General features: G+C 45.0%; 1 protein-coding gene across 1 annotated transcript in view; it reads left to right on the plus strand.

Annotated features, from left to right (window-relative positions):
- Positions 1-26,029, plus strand: part of LOC138284786 (cell cycle control protein 50B-like) — a 156,278-nt gene that overhangs the window by 41,769 nt on the left and 88,480 nt on the right. Inside the window, exons 3-4 of the mRNA XM_069223940.1 lie at positions 4,063-4,182; positions 7,232-7,339. Of these exons, the coding sequence (XP_069080041.1) occupies positions 4,063-4,182; positions 7,232-7,339 (228 nt within the window). The remainder of the gene's footprint in view (positions 1-4,062; positions 4,183-7,231; positions 7,340-26,029) is intronic.

Consider the following 26,029-nt stretch of genomic DNA (forward strand, 5'->3'; position numbering starts at 1 on the left):
TGAACTTGTAGTCCACATAAACCTAAACAAAGGACAGCCATCTGCAGAGCATTCAAACACTGCAACAAGCAGCAGCCATCTTTTCTTAGGCTCAATATTAAACAAATATATCAATTTTTATCTCAATTTGCCCGTTTTCTGTACAACATATGTTTTAGCACATTTACTTCTAATTATTTGCAGCTTCATATTCTTATCTTTATCACTGTTTAACAATTACTACCACAAAATCTTGTCCTAGTGGGCTGTTTATAAATCGATGTTCCCCTCAGTATAAATATTACCACTTAATCCATTCTGGCCTAGAGTGGCTTTTTTTTGCTTTCATCACATAGTTAATTCTACAACCACATATTTTAATTAAAAAAATTCCACCAAATCAATATTCTCTCTAAGGATACAATAGCTCTTTTGCAAACCCACGTCGTTATTCCTTATCTTTAACTGCTTCAATCCAAAGCAAAATCTGAAAACAAGTGAAAACCTCACCAATGTTAAAAAATATATATATATATTTACATTAACTGTCAACCACTAAAGGTGCATGCAACTGATAACATTTCAAAGCATTCTTCTATAGTCACAAGCCAATGTTTGCACATTTTGGCCAAATTGGGGTTTATAGAGATGTGGTAACGATCTTGTGTAAAGGATACCTGGAATTCTGATTGATTTTGACAGAGTGGGCTAATCAAAACCTTTTGACAACAGTCGGTAACCTCTTTCGGCCAACTTTACAAAACCACCTCCTGGTTGCCTGAATTAAAGGCTGTTAAAAGCTGTGAAATAGCTGCCATTGTCCTGGTCTTTAGAATGGTAGGCAACCATAATATTTTTCACCGCTGATTTTTCAGAGTAAAATATTTGCTCCATTATTTAAAAAATGACATAACCTTGGACAGGGTTCAGCACAAAGAGGGATTCTGTGGCAAGAGGGAGATATTAGAAGATGATTTCGTCATCTCATTTTTTATTTTAAAAAGTAAAAATGGTGCTATGGGTTTAAAGTGGTTAATATTCACACCCACATAATCCTAGACCGTACAAAGGAAAGAACTGGCTGACCCATCACACTGGTGAAAAAAAGGATCTGTAAAAGGGGGTAGTTTCCTATTAGTAAAAGGAGGAGTGGATTGTGACTGCCTTGCCCAGTGTTTCCTTATTCTCTGGGTAGGATCTCTATGATGCTTAGAGTGTCACCATTATTTAATGATATGGCTGGTGGACAGTTTGTGTGGTCTTCACTATGCCTTTCTTCATAGTGGCTATGACTGCTGCTAAAAGTTACTACCTGTGTATTTACTTTTGGGTTATTTTCTTTGTCTACTTCTTTAGGCTACTTTTATTCTGGTACTTGGTATTTTCTCATTTTTGTTTCATGAAGTTCACACTAATAACTGTATTCTTGACTGTTATTCGGTTCCTACGAATTTAGTAGGTCTATGCATTATGTCAACAAAAACCTCACAATAGAAAGATCGAGTCTAATTACATCATCAGTAAATGTTGGTTTATTAAGCTAAATCACAGTATCACATCTAAAACCTCTAACCTTTCAGTTTGATAGATGTTGTTGGTAACCTCAAACATCGCCGCTCCGATTTCCCAAGGATTTCACAGAAACAGATCTAACCTTTTTGTTGTCACTTTCGTCACCCAGGGTGTCACAAAGAAAAGATATGGAAATATATTTTCGAATATTTATTAAAAAGCTCTTACCCTTGTAATTAAAACAAGAGTTTGAGTGATTAAACAGAGCAGACTCATCATTTTAATGAGCAGTACTAGAATGGTGAAAAATGCAAACAATTCAACTATGTTAATTGTTGCTATTGTTATTCCTGTCACTAGTACTTATGCACTAGAGAGAGCATAGCAAGAGTACTCTTGAAATTGATTATCCTCTTTTAGGTTTGGTTTTGTGATGGCTGAAGATCTTTTTCTTTATATGTTTTATTGCCCCTTCTATTTCTCTGTCCTGGGACTCCTTTGCAGGCAGATCTTTTTCACTTTCCATATTCCAAGTTCCTTGTTTGATTTCAATCTGTTTTGGACTTGGATTGTTGGAGTTGGTAAGGTCTCTTTGTTGTATTGTCTCAGTGAACAGAAATTGTTTTCTGTCCTGGAATCTGGGTCAATATTACTGTTCGTTTCCTCACTTGTAGAATTTCTGGTCCTCTTCCCACAGTGGTAAATGTATGATTAATATTTCTGCCTCTGTTGTGCTGTCCATTACTTCTCATGTTGTGTCTTTGCCGTGACCACACATTCCATATCAACTGATATTTTGCTTTAGACCACGTTTTCTGTTTATGATTTGAACTCCAAAATATTGTTTTCCTTCTGTGTTTACCACATTCCATGCAGTACTTTACTGTGAAGACCTATTTGGCATGTGGATAAGTGTTTTACACCTGGTAACAAACAAAAAATGGCTGAATGTGATTTTTCTTTCTTTTTTTTCTGTTTCTTTTCTTTTTTTTACTTTGTTGGATTTTTTGCATATCAGTTAGTCATAACATTGCTAGTTATAGAATGCCAAAGAGCAGTGCTTCCCACAAGAAAGCGTGCAATGATATACATCATTCCAAAGAGTAGGCATGATCAGCAACCATGCACAGAAAAAAGACAGGTCATCAGAGTGAACTTGGCGTGGCTTCTGCATACATCCCATAAAGTATCTGATGGAGGTTTTGCATCATGGAGCATATTCTACGTCCACTCTTTGGCCAAATCCTTAGGATCAAGACAAGAGACTGTGTGGCCATAGACATGCTACTAAACGAATTGGAAAAAAAGAAACACCAGAACCTATAAACTCCCAACCACCCCTCACCCCTTAGCTCTGTGTATATGGTGGCCATTAGATGTTGTTCTGTAGGATTCGAGGACAAAGCAGATAGTCACTGTCTGGTCACACCTGATGTAGCATGGCTCAAACATTCTATCTGAGTCTCCCATCCCATCTCTAACTCAATCATGCCATGGGGCAATCTTGTGATTTTTGTAATTCTGATATCCTAGTCGACCAGGCTCGCAGATCATCTTCCAAGCGGTCGTCCTTGCGAACGTAGCGCATTTTTATGTCCTCTGCACTCACCCATTCAATGACATCTTTTATCCAGGCATCACAGTGGGGTTGGGGTGGGGGCACTGGTCAGAGCCATGCCATAGCTATTCGTCTTTTCACTAGGACTAGTCCAAGAAGGATGGATTTCCTACTTAGATGCTTCTCGGCCGATGACGGGAGTAGGCTCAGCAGTATTGATTGAATGTCTAGGTCTGTCTTCCACTCTGAGGCCCTATTAAGAGTATGTACCACGGTATACCAGTACAAGAATAGGGAGCGACAGGACCATAAAACATGCAGAAAATCTGCTATCTGTGAGCCACATCAGGGGGGCAAGTGGGTGACTGACTTGGATATATTGCATGAAGTGTTTGCAGTGATTATGTCTGACTGATTCGGAGTTGTTTGCAATTGGGTTGTGAGGAAGGCTAAAGAATGGGCAAGGAAAAGACTGACTTAATAGATTTTTTTTTAAATCAATTACATGGTGTAGATCTGTCCTGGCAAGAGGGTTGGGCATGAAAACACTAGACTTCGGAGATGTGCGCTAAGCGTACATTTTTCATAGTCAAAATGGGGACATTTACTTAGATTCATGGATTAATAGTATATAAATAAAGCGCCAAAAGTGGCATTGAATATTCTAATAGGCAGCAGGTACTCTTACTGTGTGATTACTGCACCAAGAGGTGCAGATGGATCAGCATTTTCTCATCGGTTGAACTGAACTCAAAGGACTAATCATATATAATGGTGTGCAATGAAAATAACTTGAAAAAGTGCAGGAGGGGAAGTGTGAGGTTAAAGTACAGTAAACATATTGAGTGTGTCAGTTGTCAGTCTTGTTACTGTGTATCCAAGATTTTGCACCTGCAAGGAATGAAAATGGGCGACTGTAGTAAGTATCTTTTGAAAATATAGGGAAGTTTTCGATTTTGCTACTTTTCTTGCCAAAAGATTGAATGGTTTTCTTATTACTTTTTTTCTTGCAGTGGGATTACACAGGTGCCAAAGGAACAGACCTCCCATGTTCCAAGTGCATAACTGTAAATAACACAGTTGCTAGCAATTGTGTGTGTCTAGTGAATATTTCTCTCTCAGAGTTTATTCAGGTAAGCATTTCTTTATTGCAGACAGATTTTTTTTTTTAAATGTTACAATATTTTTATTGCAAATTGTTACAGCACGTGTCTTGTTTATGTCAAGCATAGGCATTTAAAACGAAAGATCACTTCCAACAGTGGCATGCTTATTCAGCAACTGTCTCAGTTAGGAGTAGTTGTAATTATGTTGCATAGGGCCTCATTACGAGTATGGCGGTCTGAGGATTGTCACACTCTCATTGACAGTCCGACCACTGCAACTTTGGCGGTCCGACCACTCAGTTACAATGCTGGTGGGCGGACCCGCTAGGGGGAGCACGTTCATATCAGGAGCATGGTTCCCAACAGCATGACGGAGGTAGGGCTTGTAACCAGCCAGGGCGGCGCTGAACTCAACGCAGCCTGGCTGATTGCGACCCCTCTTTCTGCCGCCTTTATATATGGCGGGGACCCCCCCATAAAGAGGCTGGCAGAAGGCCAATGCCAGAGGCTATAGGGAGGCACCTGCACTGCCCATGGCATGGGTAGTGCAATGTTTCAAGCAGGCAGTGCGCACTCAGAGTGCTGGAGTGTTAGGATATTGGCCTCGGCTCCCTTAAGGGAGCCGAGGCCAATATCCTAACACTGTTCCTGCCGGTCAGCCCAGCAGGAATGCGTATTACAATGTTCCCACTGGTCAGCCTGGTGGGAACATTGTAATATGCTTGGGGGGGTGAATGTCACATCTATGGCGGTGGTGTCCTTCCCATGAGTTTGGCTGTCCTGTGGTGGGACCGCCAAACTCGTAATGAGGCCCTTAGTGATTAAACAATAAAACTTTTATAAACTCTGCCCCCCCCCCGGATAACTTTTTCAATTACAGCAAAATGTGGTTCTTGTGTTCTGTGTCAAGCCTTAAACATTTATTATTGCGGAAAGAACATTGATTTGCCCCATAGTGAAAACCAATCCACAGAAGCTATCTCCACTACTCCTTTGTAGTCCTGCCCTTTGTTCTCTATTTCCCCCCTACACACAGATGTATACCTCAATAGAGCACCAGACTTCTTATTTCTGGCAATTAAAAGTTTCCTTATTACTAAGTAACATCCTAATCAAATAATTTATCTTGTACAAGTTTAGCATACCCCCTAGCAGAATCCTGTTTCAATTGCTAATATACTTCATTTTATGACTAGATATTATGAACTCTCAACATGTTTCAGATACTTCTGGGTTGGATGCTGAGTTTGAGTCAGTGAAATAACATATGAAAATGTCATAAAGAACTTTCCAGTGTGTTTTGCATTCGGGTTAATAATCCAGTTTTAAAGTGTCTTTCTGCTTGTCTCCTGAAAAAATAGCATAAATATGGAAATGTTCACATATATTGCCAAAAAGCCATTGGTCGTTGACACAGTTCATTTAAATCATTTTGGCTTCCCACTCCTCAGCAGTCTGTGTCTGTTCCTTGATTCTTAATAATGCTAGATCTTGAACTCAAAACCTACCCTCTCACTCAAAACATTACATTTTAAATAGAGCTAGAACTGTCAAATACATTCTCTGTCACCTGATGGAACAAAATGTCTTCTCTGGAGAAATTCTAAATTAACAAACCCATAACTGAAAGATCATTCTTCAATATTGAAAAACCTATGCAGTCCAGACCTGCTGCCAACAAGTTTTTTGCAACTGTCAAAATAAAACCCAGCAGGCACACGGTTAACATAAAATATAGACATCACATATCCTGTACTCTTGTAGAGTAATGCCCCTTGATATAGGATACATACACCTGGTTGAGATGCTGCCATGGTTTTGCAGCGATTTTAAGTCCAGGTCTGCTTTTCCAGGTTTCACCTTTATTCACACAGTCGAAGACCGCAAAACCATCAGATATGTAAGACTTCCCAAACAATGGACTGTACCAGATCTTGAAGAAAGAAAATGCTAACAAAACATTTTGACTGAAAGCATGTGCGTTGGGCAGGGAATCCTCTAACATCAGGATGAGGAGGCACTGGCACTGGCCATGCCACAACCTACACACTAGCATCTAATACACCACCCTCCAGGAAAGGAAGGTGCTTATTTTTTAGATGAAGATACACTAGGATGGAGAGATCACCTACAACAAAACAAATGAATACACATTCATTGGGACTGGAAGGCTGGTACACCAAGATGGGGGGAGGAATCACTTACATTGGGGAAACTGTCATGTCACTAGTCCGAAACAAACACAATTGTCAATTTGATTGGGACAGGGTGACTTACTGGGAAATACCAATAGTGAGACAAGAAAACAAGTTGAAAAGTATGGGGACACTGTTAAATTGGAATGGTATGCACATGGTCACAGGCACTGGGACTTGGACAAACTGAGCCGCACACAAAGAAAGAAACACGGACATCAACATGCACAGAGACACACTGACACTCTGGCTGATGCACAAGACCTACTGAGCTCACGTTGGAACTGTAAGGAGTCACAATAATCTACATCACTCGCTCCAAGATACCACGGCACAGAAAAAGCCCACAACTACACCTGCACAGCATCTCAACAAAATAGTGCTTTTGGATTGAACAGTTAATGGTTGCATTAGAATTTCTCACTGAAAAATTGGTGTCTTCAACAAGATGATGAATGGATAGGCTGAACTTTGCTGTGTCCCTGTTTTGAGAATGTTCTCCATTGTCAACATGTATTTCATTTTTTTATTTGACTTGCGCACCCTGATGTTTTGAGCAGAAATGACCTACAAAGGGCAGAAACTGTACATAGTTTAAACTGTAGTTATGGGGTGGTACATAAACCACAAAAGATGATTGAAGCATTTGTACATGGATACTGATTTGGAGACGTGGGGGAACAGGGGTGCCAGATTCTGTGTATTTATATGACTTATCAGCCTAAGACGTTTGAATTCTTCCTGGCCTAAATTTCCCGGTTTTGAGTTTATAATGGATAAATGAGTATCAACATTATGCTGCATTTTTCATGAGGCGCAATTGTTTATCCACAAAAAGCGCTATTACAACATATAAACATACATGTTGTTTTTTCTTTTAGGGGCCTGTATTTATGTATTATGAGTTAACTGATTTCTACCAAAATGTCAGAAGATATCAGACTTCAAGAGATGACTCCCAACTAAGCGGAAACCTATATAGCTTAACGGTAAAGAATACAGTTATTTGAAACCTATTTCTGCCTCCTGCCATTCCTTTCCTTAAGATAATATGTGCTTAGATCTTTGGATCTAAGCACAAAGTTGAAAATATTCTGTAGTCAGATGCTGTAGATGTTCAGTCACCTGCAGCATTTGGTTCAGTGTTTTGCACGAGGTTCTTTGCAGTAGAAAATGTGACAGTAGGATTGCCACAATCGGAGACTTTTTCAGATTAAAATATGTTCCTTCTCCTAGAGAAGTTTAAATCGCACCACTGAGTGGGTTATGTGAGTGCTATATCAAAGCATTTGTTTGTTGCCTTCGTTCTCCAAGATGCATATCTTCCTATACTAACAATCTAACCAGCAATCTAATGCTTTGATACTATACATGTACAAGGTGCTTCCCTTTGGGCGGAATTCAGCATCCAAGGTCCGAAGGCAGTGGTGACCTACTTGAGATGAAGAACTTTTCTCATATACATATATTCCCGGTGCAGATAGCTGTGACGCCTGGATCGGTCATCTCGTGTTTTCCTCACCATAACGGATGCCTGCTGCAAGGGTGAAAATTCAAACTCTTTTTGGATATGTACGTCAGTTTGTTTTCCTGTACGGGCCATCCTTCTAGCTACATTCATTACTCCGAAGTCCAAAGCCTTTTCTTTTGTGGCAGGTTTTCCACCACCCTTAACTAATGATGACCCCAGTGACATTTGTTATGTAGAACTGGTATATGGGAGCGCAATTTATTGTATGTGAGAGAGAATCCATGACCGGTCTTGCTTTAAATAGGATTTCTTGACCGTAACAATTCTTGGGCACGTTCTTAACAAAATTAGCACACTTTTGATCCAACTAACCCAGTGCTTATCTAACATAGCATTTAAAGTGATTTTCATAAAAATGTCTATCATAATCTTATCATAGACCTCTTTTATGGCCTGAACAATGGTTGTGGTGTCTAGTTATAGCTACTTTGCATATGGTTTACTTGAACGTTTCTGCGTGTAGTGTTGTAAATGCCCATTTCAGTAGTGTCATCCCCAGACTTTTTGCCTTCCTCCTCCTTATTTTCTGACCGTGTTTTTGCTGGCTTTAGGACTCTGCATTTTTTCACTGCTGGCCATTGCTAAAGTGCATGTGCCCTTTGTCTAAAACATGGTAACATTGGCTTCCCCATGATTGGCATCTTTGATTTATTTACCAGCGAGTGCCTTGTAAAGTGCATTAAGTATGCACAGGGCCTGTATATCAAATGTTACTAGTGGGCCTGCAGCGCTGATTGTGCCACCCACATAAGTAACCTTGTAAACATGTCTCCGGCCTGCCACTGCAGAGTCTGTGTGTGCAGTTTTAAACTGCCATTTCGACCTGGCAAGTGTATCCACTTGCCAGGCCCAAACCATTCTTTTTATTACATGTAAGACACCCCTAAGGTAGACACTGGTTAGCCCCAAGGGCAGGGTGCAGTGTATTTAAAAAGTTGGACATGTACCTTTTAAGTTTAACATGTCCAGGTAGTGAAAAACTCTTCAATTTGTTTTTTCACTATTGCAAGGACTACCTCTCCCATAGGCTAGTATTTGGATTGCCTTAAAACGTCTTTTAAGTGTTACATCCAGTTGGGAAAAGATCGAAAAAAAGGAGTTTGGTGTTTCTGGACTCACATTTAAAAACACATTTTGGTAAATATGTTTTTTAAATTGCAGGTCTTAATATGCCACTTTTAGAAAGTTGACATTTTCTTACTTTAACTTTCCTCTGCCTGAGCCTGCCTCCAATCCACGTCTGGTCTGTGTAAAGTTAGGTGACAGCTACCTTTGTGCATTCCATCCAGACAGTCATAAATATAGGACCCTCAACTGCCCCTGCATTCCATCTGTATACCAGTGGGTCTTCCTGGGCAGGAAGGGTGGAGGGTCTCTCACTTACACTTCAAAGAGTAGTGGCCTGACTCTATACAAAGGACTGATAACTTACCACAGACCTCCTGGCAGCCAGGACTGGGCTGAAAGGGAACTGGGGCACTTCAAAACCACTCCCTGAAGTCTCCCCCAAATCAAAGGCATTTTTGGGTAAAAGTACTGGGTCTCTGACACTATGTACTCGGAACACTTCTGGTCTGAGGACATTTTACCAGGAAGAAGTACCGCAGGGCTGTCAGGTGGGACTACCACTTTTCTCTTTGCTCAGCTGTGTTGGCCTGCTGCCTGCACCTTCTTGCCTGGGATTGAGAGGACTGGATCTAACTCTCTGCATCCTGCAAACTAAAGTTACTCCAAGGGCCTGACTGAGCTTGTCTCCTGTTTCTGAAGTCTCAGGATATCACCTGCATCTTGCTACCAGTACCTGGGTTCCTCTGCTGAGAGTCCGTCTCTGCCAAGTGGTGCCAAATCCAGTTCTGGGCCTTTGGAGGTGAGTGTGGTGCTGCAACACAAGAACTGTCGCAACAACACGGGTGCTTTCCTTGAACCGACACATCCTACTGCAGAAACACTGTTTTGGCCCCTGCCTGCACTGAAGCAGTGGACACCACTCATTGACTGCGTGACACAATGACCCTGACTTACAATGCAGCCCCGGCTTGGCTGATTCAGCACTGACTCATAGGAACAAGTACTCATCATTTCTGGACATGGACGCATTGTTATCCGATCAGGAATCGATGCATCACCTGTAAGCGCAACACATGCTCCTCCTCTGGATCAAGGCATTGTCACTGAGCATCGACGCAACAAAGGTACTGTCAGCAGGTCTATGTGACTCCTGCATCCGGCCCACACTCCCTCGCAGGCAGATTGAACTTTTGAATTTGTCCCTGTCTAGAGCGACCAGATAATTCCAGTTGGAGCTATTGTCTTGGAATAACTTTTTGGTCTTGTTTGACTCAGATAAATATTGGCTAGTGTTCTGAACTGGTGTGGAGTTCTTTTGTGGTGTTTTCACTTTTACTGTGCACAAGTACTATACACATTGCCTCTATAGTTTGGCCTGACTGCTCGGTGCCAAGCTACCAGAGAGTGAGCACGGGTAAACTTTTATTGTGTTTCTTACTTACCCTGACTATGATTGTGGTCCCTTCTTGGACAGAGCGCAAACCTCTGCCAACTAGAGACCCAAATGCTAGCATGTAACTTCAAGCTTTCACACAGTCTCCGAGTTTTGTTTAGATCTTGCATATACCAGGGAAGTGAGGGGAAAGGCAGTCTTCATTTTCTGTACATAGCCACAAGATGTTCTAGGACAGGGACGGTATGAATAAACGTGTCCACTGTGTCACATTGTTTTTCTGTCCCTTTAAAGAATTGATATTGACATTATTATTATTATTATTTTTTTTTTCACTATTTAGCAGTTCTGAGAGCTCCTATCTGAAAAAATATGTTACATGTTGCAGATTCTGCACTTGCAGGCCTTGAAGTTTTGAAGAAATCCCCGACTTCTCTCTTTAACGGAGTCTGAAAATATATTTATTAAAATAGAACTGTAAATAACGAATAAAGGATCAAGGATTCACACAGCATCTGCTGAGATGTCCAGCTCCCCAAGACAATTCAAAGTACACATTTAGTAGTACAAACATCTCTGTATTTGGTCACAAGTTCTACAGTGAGCAGGGTCTGGGATGTGCCCATAAGGATGGTGTGGAGGACCTTCAGAAGTATCACCATACAAGCACTGTTTACACAGAGGCATGGTTTTTCATAAACCCCCACACCCCCCATGGTACCCATGATGTTCTGCAGCTTGTCTCTGAGACATGAGGTTTGAAATAGGGACCATAATACAAACAAAAAGCATGGCTATTGCAGCTCAATATAGGCAAGTGCATAGGGAAATACAAAATAATCTGGCAGGTGAGATTAAAGTCTGGTAGTTGCCTAAGAGACAATAGGGAATTATACATCTTGTGTTCCTTTTGAAACTCTCCATGGAACTTGGACCTAATTTTCAGACCCCTAAAATAGTGCCCTTGCATATAGCATATTGCTGTAGTCACTTTATATCATGACCCGTCCAGGTGATCAAAAGATTTCTCTGATGAATAGGGTATTTTAGTTGGCTATTTGGAGAAATGAAGAGTTCTATCTGAAAGAATATAAAACCGCATAAGGAACCTGAACTTTTGATTGGCAAATTTAAACCCAAGATGGGGGGGGTTTGAAAATTGGACAGGGCAGTGAAATTTTGTCTTGAGGGAATAAATTAGGAAATTGATAAAAATATTTTGCAGCTTTGCCAGAAATTGATTTCCATGATCACTACAGTTATAGTTAAAATTTCCCTCTTAAGTGGCATGGTCTCCCATGTCCTAAAACATGAGGTCCATCTCCTGCAGCAACACATGGCAAAGCATTAGGTGCTATTTAAGAATCATCCAGTCTCGCACTTCTCCTACCAAAGCAAAATCTTTAAAAAGATGTCACCCAACGGTTACAGCATTAAGTGGACCATGACCCTATTTTGAATGATCACGAGTCAGGATTCTAACCTTCACAAGCTACAGAATCGGCCTTGGCAAAGAACTTCATGTCTCCCTGAACAAAGTCTGCCTTGGCTTGTGTGCTCTAAAAATGCCTTATCGGGAGTTTAAGGACAGAGGACACTCAACGGAGTCCTGGGCCCAAGACTGTGGAATCCCTAAGTCCTCAACTGAAAACCCAATCCTGCTGCCTACAAATGAGAAAAAACTAAATTTAAGATCATCAGTCTGTTATTGGAATAAATGTCCAACCTTAACAAAGGGGTGATTGAAAATGCTGGATTCAGACCTATTCCTGTGCATCTGGCTGGACTGGAATTCACTCTTTTCTCAGTCATCTTGTTTTTCTAGCACTCTGAAACATAAAGGGACCTTGCAGTGCTTTGTTCTGCTACCAGATAGAAAATGAATACATTTGTATTATTCAGGTATCGAAAACTCCTTAAACAATACAATATAGGATAAAAGTTATAAAAATGCATTTTTGACAAAGTAAAAAATAGAAACACTAAAGCCCTCACTACGAGTTTGGCGGTCCGAGGACCACCATAGTGGAGGTGGCGGTCGCACCGCCGCAGGCCCGGCGGAGCAGACCACCATATTATGACCATGGTGGTGTTCCCAATGGAACACAGCCAGGTCACCACCAGTACCACCAGTACCACCAGTTTGGACGGTCCGTTGCGGCCTGCGGTAGGCATCTCCAGTCCAGCGGGAACCATGTTACAAGATTGCACACCGCCAGGATTTCCGCTGCGGTTGCCCCGCCACAAAAAGCCTGACACCCACTTCCAGTCCAGCGGGAACCATGTTACAAGATTGCACACCGCCAGGATTTCCGCTGCGGTTGCCCCGCCGCAAAAAGCCTGACACCCACTTCCAGGAACACAGGCACGTCTGCAGCCACCATGGAACCCGAACTGGAAGTCTTTCCACTGCTCCTGCTGGCCATACAACTCCAGAACCAGTGACTCTGGCGAAGACAACAACCGTAAGTACACTATGCCCCCACACACACACACACACACACACACAAACCACACACAAACCACACACAACAAATCGCACATATACAACACATGCATGTGGAAGGAAAGCCAGGACAAGTTTGTTACCCTTGACACCAAGGGGTATCTTGTGAAGATATATTAAATAGGAATTGTAATATATTAAAAACACTATGCACAATATACGCCTACTGGCCAGTCCAAATGCATGATGTGCACCAGGCACACAGGGCAATGTCCATGGTCCCAACTTGACTCCTGACTGCAAAGGAGCCTCTACATTGAAGGGGTTTTGGTGGGGCATGCAGGCACCTCAGGGGGAAGGGGGCGAGGTGGGGGTTTGGGTGTGGGAGGGGGGGTCCCCAGGTTTGCATTTAGAGGGGGGGTCCTTTGGTTTGGGTTGGGGGGGTAGGTTTGGACTTTGCTTTTGGGGGAGGGGGCTTGGCTTTGGGTTGGAGGGGTAATTCTGGACTTTGTGGCGGTGTAAGTCTTAAGTGTGGAAGGGGTGTGGCTTGTACCAGAGGGACCATGGGAGGACTGGGAGGTGGAAGGCATGCGTATGGGGAGGGTAACATGGCACTTGGGGGGGGGGAGGGAACCGGCCAAATTCCTGCAGGAATTGTTTTTTAGGGACTCAAGGGTGTTCATAGGGAAAAACGTTTGGGAGTGGAGGGAGGGAGAGTGGTTGAGGTGTGTATGTGGAGGTGCCTTGGGTGCAGGAGCGAGCTTGGATGCCATGTGTGTGCTGTGTGACTGTTGGGTGGGTGAGTGTGGATGTTTTGGTGTAGTGTTGAGGAGGGGGCAGGAGAAGCAGGGTGGATGTGTGAATGTATGTTGTGGTGGTGTCTGCAGGTAGGGTGGATGTGCTGCATGTGGGGGTGTTGACAGTTGTGCTGAGTGCACATGTGGTGTATGGGGTGCATGTATGGGGGTCTGCTATTGTGGTGACGGAAATGTGGACACAGGTGGCCTGATCTGGGATTGATGATGTGGTGACGGCAGGTTTAAATGGTGTAGTGTCTGTGAGGGGGAGGTGGTGAGTGAGTCCATTTAGGGAGTGGATGTTGTGTGTGTGCATGGGGGTGGTGGCTTTTGTGGTGCTCGTGTGTGTTCTGGCGAACCGTGTCTGTTGATGTGGATGCATGTTGGTATGAAAGTGTGCCTTGTATGAGTGTTGGGATGTCAGGAATAAGGCCAGGCGCGGTCCAGGTCTCGCCCGAAATTCTGCTGCGCAACTCATCGGCGCTTTATGTGCACCACTTGTCATCCCCTCTTGTTCCAAAGGTGACTACCAGCGTCGTCTGCCCTGTGGCAAAACTCATAGAGCTGCAGGTTCAGGGCATTGGTGGACAAGATGCACTTATCAGTGTTATTCTATGAAGGGACTACAATTCCCATGTTTTTAGAGGCAGCAGCCATCTTGGGGTGTGGCAGGCCTATAAAGCCCAGCCACACCCAAGCAGGTTGCTTACTATTTTGAAGACTTTGAGTCCGCCAGACCTCGTGGAGGTTTCTCTGGAGAAGTCCAGAGTTTCTGAATGGCAGAGTTTCGTCTAACTAAAGTCTATGGTGCTTTTGAAAACGAGTAGTTCTTACTCATAGCGGTAAGGCCTTGCTGGATCCAAGTTTTGGAGGAAGTAATTACTTCCAAAAGGTAACGCGTTTTTGTGCACAAGTAATTTAAGGTGTTTCCGTTCACAGATGTAAATCACTCTTTTGGTTCAATGAGTCAAAGCGTTTCAGTTCTCAGATGTAAAGCGCTCTTGGCATGATAATCCAGGCGCTCCAGTTATTAGATGCAAAGTGCTCTTGGCATGATAATTCAGGCGTTTCAGTTTACAGATATAAAGCGCTTCATTTCACAGGAAGAAAAGGTTTTGGCACAATAATCTAAGTGATTTAGACTACTTGAGTAAAAGCGCTTCCTGGTGTTATTAAGTAAGGCGCTATAGGTTTAATGTGCAAAACCTTTTGCCATTTATTATTATGAATGTGAAAGTATTTCTGGAGATAAACAAATCAAAGTTTTCATTGTTCTTTGAATAACTTAAGATATGAAAAGCATATTTAAGTCTTTGAGATTTTCTAAGTCATGATCAAAGGTTTATGTTGAGAATACATAAATGTTACAGGATTGATATTCTGTGTATAATCATAGTTCAACGTTCTTACCATCTCTTGAATCTGAGGTCGTGTTTTACAAGGGGCTTCGCCCTCATTTCAGAAGAGGTCTCCACCTGATATCTCGGAGGCACATTTAGTCAGGAGTCCATAAATGATTTACGTTTCTATGAATGAGTAAATGCACATTGTTCTAACCTTTTCCTTTTCAGATCTCTCTCCCTGCTGTTCCCTTCCCCCCGACTGGCTTCACCATAACTCTGTGCTATAATAGCTTTCTGAGTTGGTGACGCCGGGAGGTGGGCCTTTAGTCCAGCGACGTGCAGATCCCGAGGAAAGGACCCCGTGACAGGGGAGAGGGGTGTGAGATTGGGAAGAGGTAGCTGGAGGGGGGGCGGAAGAAGAAGGGACACTGGCTGCTGTCAATGAGGAGGCCAGAGCCTGATAGGACCTCTGCAGGGCAGCCAAGGAACCGTGAATCCCTTCCAGGTAGGCATTCATGATGGCTGACTGCCCCACAGAGATGGACCTCAGGAGGTCAATAGCGGTGCGGTGAAGGAGATGCCCACCCTCCTGGGTGAGCAGGGACGGGCAACTGGGTGGAGAGCTACAGGGAGGGTGGTGCTGGTAAAGGGGGGTGGCAGACAAGGATGGTGCTGGGATGGTCCTAGATGGGTCCGCCACCACCAGGGAGCATTCATCAGAGGAGGAATCCGACGATTTTGTCATCCATTCTGTCTCCCCTGTGGCACTCCCCTCACTCTCCGTCCCACTGGTCCCCTCGGCTCAGCTTGTATCAGCCTCCTGGGTCCAGTGGGCTGCAGCTTCGCCCCTCACTGGTGCCCCTTCTCCTTTGCCTGATGATCCTAATGCACAGAGAGAGAGGAGGAGGAGAGGGAGGGAGTGTGGCAGAGAAAAACAGGATGCAATGGGTCAATACCAACCCAACTTTCACACACAGTAATAACATCATTAACTGCTGCTATGCCATGGCAGGCCATGCCTTTACCTATACATGCTACAACAGTAGGACACCATGGGGGAAACTACAGTAATTCCGATGTAAACTGCTGTTGTAGGAACATTTGCACTCATTTACTTGATGAGGGTAATTCTTGTCACACTTGCACAGTACTTGGCACATTCTCATGGTTGTTTATGGAGACATATCCTGTACTCCTTTCTCAACAGAATCCTGCATGGGTAGGTAGCATGCCTACTAATCACTTAACATATAGCACAGTAACATCTGGGGGCCACTGTGCCTATCTACACATACAGTACAAGGCAGCTGAATGAGGACTTAATAATTACCTCTGTCACAGTGGTAGACTGATACTGATGCCAATGCCCTGACACCCCAGGTGTACTGATGCTGATGTTAGGAGCTGGACTCTCAAACTTTGTTGTTGAAGGTGACTACACAACGCCCAAATTGGAAGTAAATGCCCTCATAAGTCACTGTCTGCATGGAATAGGCACACATCTTTGATACCAATCCTGCCAGGGTGGCTGATACCTATAGTCGATGGGCATCTTCAATGACCTACTCTACATCTTCCCACTAGTAGATAACCCTTAGCCATACAAGCATTACATCATCGAGGTGTGAGTGTTTACTTAGCCCCTTGTGGCTGCTGTGCTGCCCTCAAGCTCCCAATCCACCTCGGGGTAGGCCACCGCCAAAATGCGGGCCATTGGGGGTGCGGGGGGTCAGGGTCCAACAGGCACCCGTCCTTCAATGGGAGGACATCCCCAGCTGGGCCTCTGCAGTCTTGCATGCCCAGCGTCTCAGGTCCTCACAACACTTTCTGCAGTGGGTGCTCTGCCGGCTATGGACCCCCAGGGTCTGCGCTTGCTTGGCGATGGTACGCCAAATACCCTTCTTCTGATGGGCGCTGACCTGCATGGGTGACACAGACAGAAGGACCAAGGCATGTAGAGTGGCATCACAGGGACTGCAGTAGATATCACACACATCTCATGGCCACACTAACATGGCTTCACCCCACTAACACACCAGCTCCTCACCTATCACCATGTATCCATTCCGTCTGCCTCGTCCCAACGCCTTCCAACCTCACACATATCACTATCAGACAGGACAGTGACACAAGACTCACCTGCTGCTCTGGAGCCCCATACAACTGTCCCTACAGGGGTAGGACCCCGTCCACATGCTTCTCCAGCTCCTCCTGGGTGAAGTCTGGGGCCCTATCCCCTGCAGGACATGGCATTCTGGCTCTCAGAGAGAGAACACAGCAGCACACGCAGTGGAGGTCTTTCTTGCACAAGTGTCCGGAGTCAAGTAAGTTATACTACAGAAAATGGAGATCACAACTCTGCGTACATGACCGTCACCGCCGGTGGTGATCACCATTGGCCCTAGGCTCCTATAGGCAACAATGTTATCCAATGAGGAGTTGCACTGCAGCTGAGACCGCCTACCGTCATGACGACCAACGCCAGCGGATTGAGCTCACTTCCATTTGGCCTGTGCATGCAGGACAGGTAGCTGCCATTTTACATGTAATTAGTTACTTGTAGGTGAATTTTAGGTGTGTCATGGATGAAAAGTGGTCACTAATGCATAGATTGACTATGTCCACACATTCATGACATCAACTTATCCTCTCTCCAATTCCAGATATGGTGCAATGGTAAGAATGAGACATGCCCCTGTGTACCAGCCCATAGTTGACCTTGCTACCCTGGAAGAGAGACACTCATACAGACATATCATCTGAACTGCCAGACCATCATGGAGCTGTGTGCCCAGTTGGAGCCAGATCTGTTGCCTGCCATGTGTCATCCCTGTGCCATCCCTCCCACAGTACAGGTTGTCAGTTCTTCACTTCCTTGCCTCAGGGTCATTCCAGATGACAGTGGGCTTGGCAGCAGGGATGTCACAGCTGATGTTCAGTTTTGTGTTTACTCAAACAACTGCACAGCTACATCGGGTTCCCCCAGCGTGTGGATTTGGCCACTGTCAAAGCTGACTTCTGTGATATGGCACATATCCCTCATGTGAGAGGGGCTATAGATGGCACCCACATTGCCTTGGTTCCTCCCAGGAGAAATGAAAACTTATACAGGACCCGGAAAAACCTTAACTCCATTAATGTCCAAGTGGTGTGTCTCGCAGACCAGTATATCTCCCAACATACGGCCAAGTACCCTGATTCTGTGCATGACTGCTTCATTCTGAGGAACAGCAATGTCCAAATCATTTTGGCACAACTGCAGAGGCACAGGGCCTCTCTCATCGGTATGTATCACATAGTATGTGTACCCCTGTAATCTGACCTTTCTTCACAATCTGCCCTGTGTCTCTACCAGTATTGAGATGGGTCCAGCCTTTGTGCACACAAGTGACTCTAGCTATCCTAACCTTCCCTTGCTGCTGACACCTGTGAGATATCAGACTACAGATGGTGAAAACAGTTTCAATGTGGCCCACGGCATGACAAGTTGTGTCATCGAGAGGACCTTTGGGCTACTGAAGGCCAGAGTCCGGTGTCTACACATCTCTGGAGGTGCCCTCCTCTACACACCACTAAAAGTCTGCCAGATCATTGTTGTCTGCTGCTTGCTGCACAATATGGCCCTGAGATGTCACATTCCTTTGCTGGATGTGGAGGAGGTGGCAGCTGGACCTGTGGCTGATGATGGTGACATAGTAAGTGATGAGAAGGAAGGTGATGAGGATGCAGCTGACTCTAGAGCAGTGTTGATCCGCCAATACTTCCAATGAGGAACAAGTATGTGTAGACTTTTTTGTATGTGACCTGTGTTCCTGTCTGCCTAGTGACATAGCACCTCCTGGTGTACGCCGCTGTGGAAGTGCTGTGTGCAGCTATCCCTCTGGGTGGGTTGTGGTGGGGGGGACATATTGCCCATCAGGGAAGATGTTACTTTTCAAATGTCTGCTATTTTCACTCTGCTGTTGTGTTGCATCACATCTGCAAAGTACTGTCCATGTTGGAAGTGCTGTGTGCAGCTATCCCTCTGGGTGGGTTGTGGTGGGGGGGACATATTGCCCATCAGGGAAGATGTTACTTTTCAAATGTCTGCTATTTTCACTCTGCTGTTGTGTTGCATCACATCTGCAAAGTACTGTCCATGTTGCATGTTTCCTGTACTGCTATGTCAACTGCAATTGAAGTGCCAAACTTAGCAGTTTATCAGTAATGCTACTAATCCTCACAGTCCACAATGTGAGAATGTGTTACCTAACTTTTACTGACTGTGGAACATGCCTTAAGTTGAGTTTTGTCAGCTGTGAGGGAAGAACCATTGGGTATGGATGTCTAGGGAATGAGGAACTGCCATGGAAATATGATTTGAGATTCCATTTGCCAAATCACACTAGGGAGCTCAACATTGTACTGCATGTGTGTTAAGTGGCAAACATTGACTCTTATCATGATAGTTGTCCCTGTGTTGGTCATATGTGTGGTGCAACTCCGGTTCCTGCCCTGCCTTGTGGCTCCCTTGACACGAATCCAGAATATGTCTGCTCCACCATCATCCCTGCTGTATATTGCTCCCCCTTCTGTCAATCTCACAGACTTTTGCAGGACAATGGGTTGACTGTTATGACATGTTGTACAACAAAAAATTGTACTTGTTACAATAAAGACACGTAGGCAGTAGCTGTGCCCAAATACGTTTAATGTGATTCACAAGTGCAGTGGGTGATGAGTGGGTTCCTGGTGTGTGAAATAATCAGAGTAGTTGTTCCAACTGTAGGTAGTTCAGGTCCAGTATCCAAGGTGCCATGGGTAAATGGAAACATGACAGTGGACACTCAACAGGGTGTGTCAGTGAGACACAAGGGAGAATGTTCCAATGAGGGACACTTCCTGGCAGTGGTTTTGGTCTTGGCATCAGATCCTGCAGGATGTCTGGATGGTCGACCTCGCTTGTGTGTGGTTCCTCACCTAGAGAGGGAGAAGGGGGCTGGTGGTCTGTGGGTTCTCTGACAAGGCCTCCATTCCACTAGCTGCCACAGAAATGGAGGGCTCGGTTGTAATGTGGATAGTGGAAGGGGCCTGCTGGTGGGTGGGTGGGTGGAGAACGCACGCTGGATGGTGGTGAATTACTTGAGCACCCCTTAAATGGAGGCCATGGTGGCATTGAGTGTCTGCCACTGATTCATGGTCTCCTGTGGTATTCCCTCTGCAGCCTCTGGTTCTCCTGCAAGGTTGCAAGGATCTGGGCCATCTTCTACTGGGATTGCTGGTATGCTCCCAGGAATTGGGAGATGGCCTCCTGGCCAGTCAGTTGCCTTGGGTGCCCCATCCCTTGGGCCACATGTGCCCTCACACTGCCCCCACCCACCTGTGCCCCGGGCACAGTGTGCCCACTCCTGGTTGCACCAGGACCTTCATCGTCTTGGGGGTGTGGCCTTGACTTTAATGCCTGTGCTATGGGGCACACTGCTGATCGAACAGTCCTTGGGACACAGGTTTGAGGATGAAGGGTTGGCTGTGGTGTCATACCCACTGCGGTGGGGGACTCCGTTGTGTCCAGGGTGAGGCTGGTGGTGGTGGACTGACAAGTTGTCCCAGATGGACCAGGCAAGTCGTCTATGTCCAGACATCCACTGAGGCCTTCATCCTGGGGAGGGCTGTCTATCTCTGGCATTCTCTGCAGGTTGGCAGTGGCAGGGGTACCTGTAGATGGAAAGGGAGAGAGTTACATTGTGGAGATGTACTTGTTCCTATCTTCGTCTGATGCATGGAGTAGCTTGACTTGCATCCCAGTGATGACCATGACGGATGCAGCACTGCAGACATTGTTTATGGGGGACGGATTGTCACATTTTTTTTTTCCATGTTCCCTTGAGGGTTGAGGATAGTGGATAGCATTGCTGTCATTGCCATGTAGTAGAACACCGTTGAAGCATCCAGTTGGTGTTGAATGTGCTATGATTTTCTGTGCAGCTGTTCCACTGTGAAGTGGGACTGTAATCTTTTGATGTGTTGGGATTAATGCATTGTGGGAGTTGTGGTGCTTGGCATTGTGATTGGTGTCTGTGCACTAGGGAGGGACTGTTTGGGGATAGTGGGAGTCGGGTTATGGATTGACACCAGTGTACGAGTCAAGCTTGGGAAGAGTAATTATGTCTCCAAACAGATAGAAACTGCCAGGGGCTTTAAACAAGGCTGTATTTTGGCACCCTTACTCTTCAGTCTTCATAGCATGGATCTTGAAAGTGCTTTCAAACAGTGAGCGGTTTCTTTCCGCATGCGGGCAAGTGGGTATTCAAATCCTTCAATATACAGACCATATTTACTTTTTAGATAGAACCTGCATTGGCCTCCTCCGTTCGTTTGCTGCCCTCTGTTCGTATAATGTTGTCATCATGCTGAGGACAAACCTAAACAAAGCTAATGTTAAGAACTTTGTATAAATCATAGATCATCAGATAACTGGTTTATTGGAAACTTGCAATTCCTACTTCTTGGGAATTTTACTACCTACTCCTTCTTCCTTTTTTTTTTTTTTTTTTTTTTTTTACTGAATGAGGATCTCTTGTTGTTTCTGGCAACAGTGGAAAAAATACATCTTTTAGTGAAGTTGTTTTTTAGATTGTTAGTTTGAAAATGCCAGTTTTAGAAAGTAGGCATTTTCTTGCTTAAAACAGTCTGTGACTCTGCCTGTTTGTGGATTGCCTGTCTGGGTCAGTTTGACAGTTGGGCTGTTTGTGAATCTCTTCTAGACAGCGGCACAAAGGGAGCTTGGTTGTAGCCTGTATATCCTGATGAGCCATCTGGGCTGGAGGGGAAGAGAAGAGTGGTCACCTACACGTGCATGGACTGTGTCTGCCCTCACACAATACAGTCTCCAACTCCCCGTTGTCCAACCCCCCTTTGTGTGTCTGGGGCCTGGCCTGGGCAAGGAAGGATCTTGTAAACAACAGAGACTTTTCTTTGAAGTAGGCCCACTTTAAAGGCAGAAAGGGGTATAAGTATTGGACCCCAAACCCCTGAAAATCAGATTACTTCTGGAACCAAGAGGAGCCTCTGCCAAGAAGAAGAGCTGGAGAGCTGAAGGAGGAGTACTGCCCCTTTGCCTGTGACTGCACTTTGCTGGGTTGGCCTGCAGTAGCTGCTTCTGCCTGAAAGAGGACAAAGACTGACTTTTGTGTGACATCCCGCTGGTGAAAATCTCGTAGGGCTTGAACTGAGCTTGCCTCCTGTTGTTGGAGTCTCCGGGACATCAAAGATTTCTCTCTACCAGCACCTGGACTCTCTGCTGAGACTCCTGCCCTGCCAAGTGGTGCCCTAACCTGTCTCTGAGCCCTTGAAAGGTGAGGCTGGTGGAAAAAGGACAGAAATCCACACACAGACCGCCGTGCAGGAAAACGTTTGACGCAACACAGCTGATAAACAAAGCTCCACCGGCCTCGCAACTGAGATCAATGCATTGCAGCTCGAGAAACAACGCGCAACACCCGCTAGCAGCTGCTGCTAACAACGCATGCTCCACGCTGTGTGGTTTCCTGATACCGTGCGACCAAATTTTAACACAACATCGCTGGGCAAGAAAAATCAACTCAAAGCCTGCCCGGACCAGTTGTGCCCATCTGGGAATCGACGGATCGCTCTCTTGCGGGAGAGAAGAAATGACGGTCACCGACCCGACCAGAGAAGGAACGATGCACGGTCTCACTTGCAAGTGAGAAATCGACCCACCGCTGGCCTTTTTTGATGCACGCCCGCCCGTGCAGCTTTGTTTTTTAAGCTAACCAGGTCCTTTTTGTAACGGCATTCGCGCTTTCTTCTAAGGATTAAGGGGGTCATTCCTACCCTGGCGGTCCGAGACCGCCAGGGTAGGGGACGGAGGAAGCACCGCCAACAGGCTGGCGGTGCTTCATGGGCTATTCTGACCGCGGCGGTGAAGCCGCGGTCAGAAAAGGGAAGCCGGCGGTTTCCCGCCGGTTTCCCGCTGCCCCAGGGAATCCTCCACGGCGGCGCTGCAAGCAGCGCCGCCATGGGGATTCCGACCCCCTTCCCGCCAGCCTGGTTCTGGCGGTTTTCACTGCCAGAACCAGGCTGGCGGGAACGGGTGTCGTGGGGCCCCTGGGGGCCCCTGCAGTGCCCATGCCGGTGGCATGGGCACTCCAGGGGCCCCCTAACAGGGCCCCACATTGATTTTCAGTGTCTGCTTGGCAGACACTGAAAATCGCGACGGGTGCAACTGCACCCGTCGCACACCAGCAACTCCGCCGGCTCCATTCGGAGCCGGCTTCCTCGTTGCTGGTGCTTTCCCGCTGGGCAGGCGGGCGGCCTTTTGGCGGTCTCCCGTCATTTGACCGCGCTGCGGTATTCTGGCGGGGCAACTTTGGCGGGCGGCCTCCGCCGCCTGCCGAAGTTAGAATGAGCCCCTAAGACTTATTCTTTTTTAAATTCATATCTTGAGTTGTGTATGTTGGATTTTTGTCATTTTGGTCTTGTTTTATTTAGATAAATATTACCTATTTTTCTAAACTGGTATGGTGTCCATTTTGTAGTGTTTCACTGTATTATTGTGTATGTTAGTACAAATACTTTACACATTGCTTCTGAAGTTAAGCCTGCCTGCTCATGCCAAGCTACCAAGAGGGTGAGCGGGGGTTACCGGAGGGTGATTCTCCTTTACCCTGACTAGAGTGAGTGTCCTTGCTTGGACAAGGGGTAACCTGACCGCCAACCAAGGACCCCATTTCTGACAATATGTTGTAAGGACAAGTGACTATATTGGTTGGAGACCATAAACAGAATCATTAGCCAAATGACTTTGAACATCCACTTTCTTTCAGCACCTATTAAAGAGCTCAGACAAAGTGGGAAGTCTTTCATAACTCATAGTGAAAACTGTAGGTTCAGGCATTGTAAGAGTGAATCTTTCCATATATTTTGTTGCTACAAAAGTCTTTTACAGAAAATATTGTTTCAAGTTTACTTTTTAAACATTAGGATTTGAAAATGCAGAGATCTCATTTTTTTACTTGTATATGAATAGTAAAGTTATTATCGTTGTATGCTTTAGAAAAAGAATAAATGGCATACCTGGCTTCTAAAACAGTTGTCATGTAAACAATGACTTTGATTGTTGTGTTTTTGACAGTATGCAACTTTATGGATTTCCTATTTTTATTAATTGTTTTTAATTGCACTATTTTTGTAATTCTGTGTTTACATAATTAGTTTTTTTTGTAATTGTTTATTTGAGGCATTTTTATAAAGCTTTGAGGACACACTGGTCAGTTATAAAGCTGCCCTAAAGTATGCTCTGAAGGTGTGGTGCTATATATAGGCTCACCCTGGAATATTCCTTCCTTCATTCAGATTTATATTTGTAATAACAAGTTTCTTTTCAAAGATCAGAAATACGGGATTTTGCAGTTTTCTAGTTGTTTTTGATGATTTGGATTACATATTGATCGATTTTAGGGCATTTCTAGTCATACATTGATTCAAAAGTGTAGTTGGCAAGCTTTCCTACTTTTATTATATTTTATCGGACCGCACTGAGATTGCAACACTTTTTACATCTATCGGTAGTATCTTTGGTCAACATTACCTAGTCCCCAATTACACACAAATGTCACATGTTGGCTACTTTTAGGTCTGGCGTTAGCCAAGACCTTTTGATTAAAAAAATAATTATATATATATATATATATGCACAATATACTTATTTAACCCCTTGGATGCCTTGGACGAGCTGGTCTCGCTCTCGGCCACGGCGCTCATGCTGCACCCAGCCCTCAGACGGAGCACTCCCTCCCCTGGGCCTCCCACCTACACCCCCATCAGGGATGGAAGGGGAATCACTTCCCCTTTCATCTCTGACCCCCACCCCTCCCCCCCCCCCCCCCCCCCCCCAGTGACATCTGATGACTTCAGCATGCGATCGGGGTGAGGGGGCAGGCAGAGGCATGAAAGGAAAGACCTTTCCTTTCATGTCTCTGCAAGTATTTCTGCTGCCCGATCGCGATGCGAGATGTTTTTTTCCCCAAAATAAGAGGATGGGGGTATGGCCATGCCCCCACCTCAAATAAATAGGGCCAAAGTTGTTCTGCCCACCTTTGAGCAGATGGGGCAAATACCCCCGATCCACACCCCGGGGGGGGGGCAGAAAGTCTACTAGATGCCAGGGAATTAAAAAAATAAATAGTGTAGTGGTGGCTACCAACCAGTATGGGCATGGTTATCCCTCCTACCCCCAACTGAAGGGGGTAACAGTCTTTCAGCTCTCCCCCCGCACACTAAAACATCTTATCCCACGGCAAGCAAGAGGACATTTGATTAGTTTGGGTTTTGGTTTTACATTTGGGACATGAGAGCTTGGCTAACTCTCCAAATCGTCTCACTTGGAATGGTGAGGGCTGCACTTTTTGGACTTTGAGACGCTGCCATGTAGAAAAATCCACAACACTTAGACACATCTGAAAACTAAACATCTGGGTGAGTCCAGAGTGGTGTGCTTCACATGCACCCCGCACCATTATCTTACCCACAATGCCGTGCAAACCTCCAATTTTGCTAGAAATCACACATTTTTTCCACATTTTTGTGATAGAACCTTTTGGAAGCCACAAAATTCCTATCACCCAGCATTCTCTCAACTATACCGCTAAAAATTCTGCTGCACTTGTCAGCCTAAAATGTTTTTTTTTTTTCAAACTGCCTTTTTGGACCCGCTTTGGTTCCCCCTCAATTTTGACATGTTTTTGGCTCTTCCCTATCACAGGCACTTGGCCCACCTACACAAGTGAGGTATCATTGTTACCGGGAGACTAAGGGGAACGTTGGGTGGTAGGAAATTTGTCCCGGTGCGGTGATCCTACACAAAAATGTGGGATTTTTATTTTATTTGATTTTTTAGCTAAATTTGAGGTTTGCTGAGGATTCTGGGTAAGAAAACATTGGGGGATCCACGCAAGGCACATCTCCCTTGATTCCCTCGGATGTCTAGTTTTCAGAAATGTTTGGATTTGGTAAGTTTCCCTTTATGGCTGCTGAGCTCAGGGCCAAAAACGCAGGTCACCCCGCAAAAACAGGTGGTTTAGTATTTGATAAATTTGATTTG

Source organism: Pleurodeles waltl, chromosome 3_1, assembly GCF_031143425.1.
Source record: "Pleurodeles waltl isolate 20211129_DDA chromosome 3_1, aPleWal1.hap1.20221129, whole genome shotgun sequence".
NCBI classification, from domain to species: domain Eukaryota; kingdom Metazoa; phylum Chordata; class Amphibia; order Caudata; family Salamandridae; genus Pleurodeles; species Pleurodeles waltl.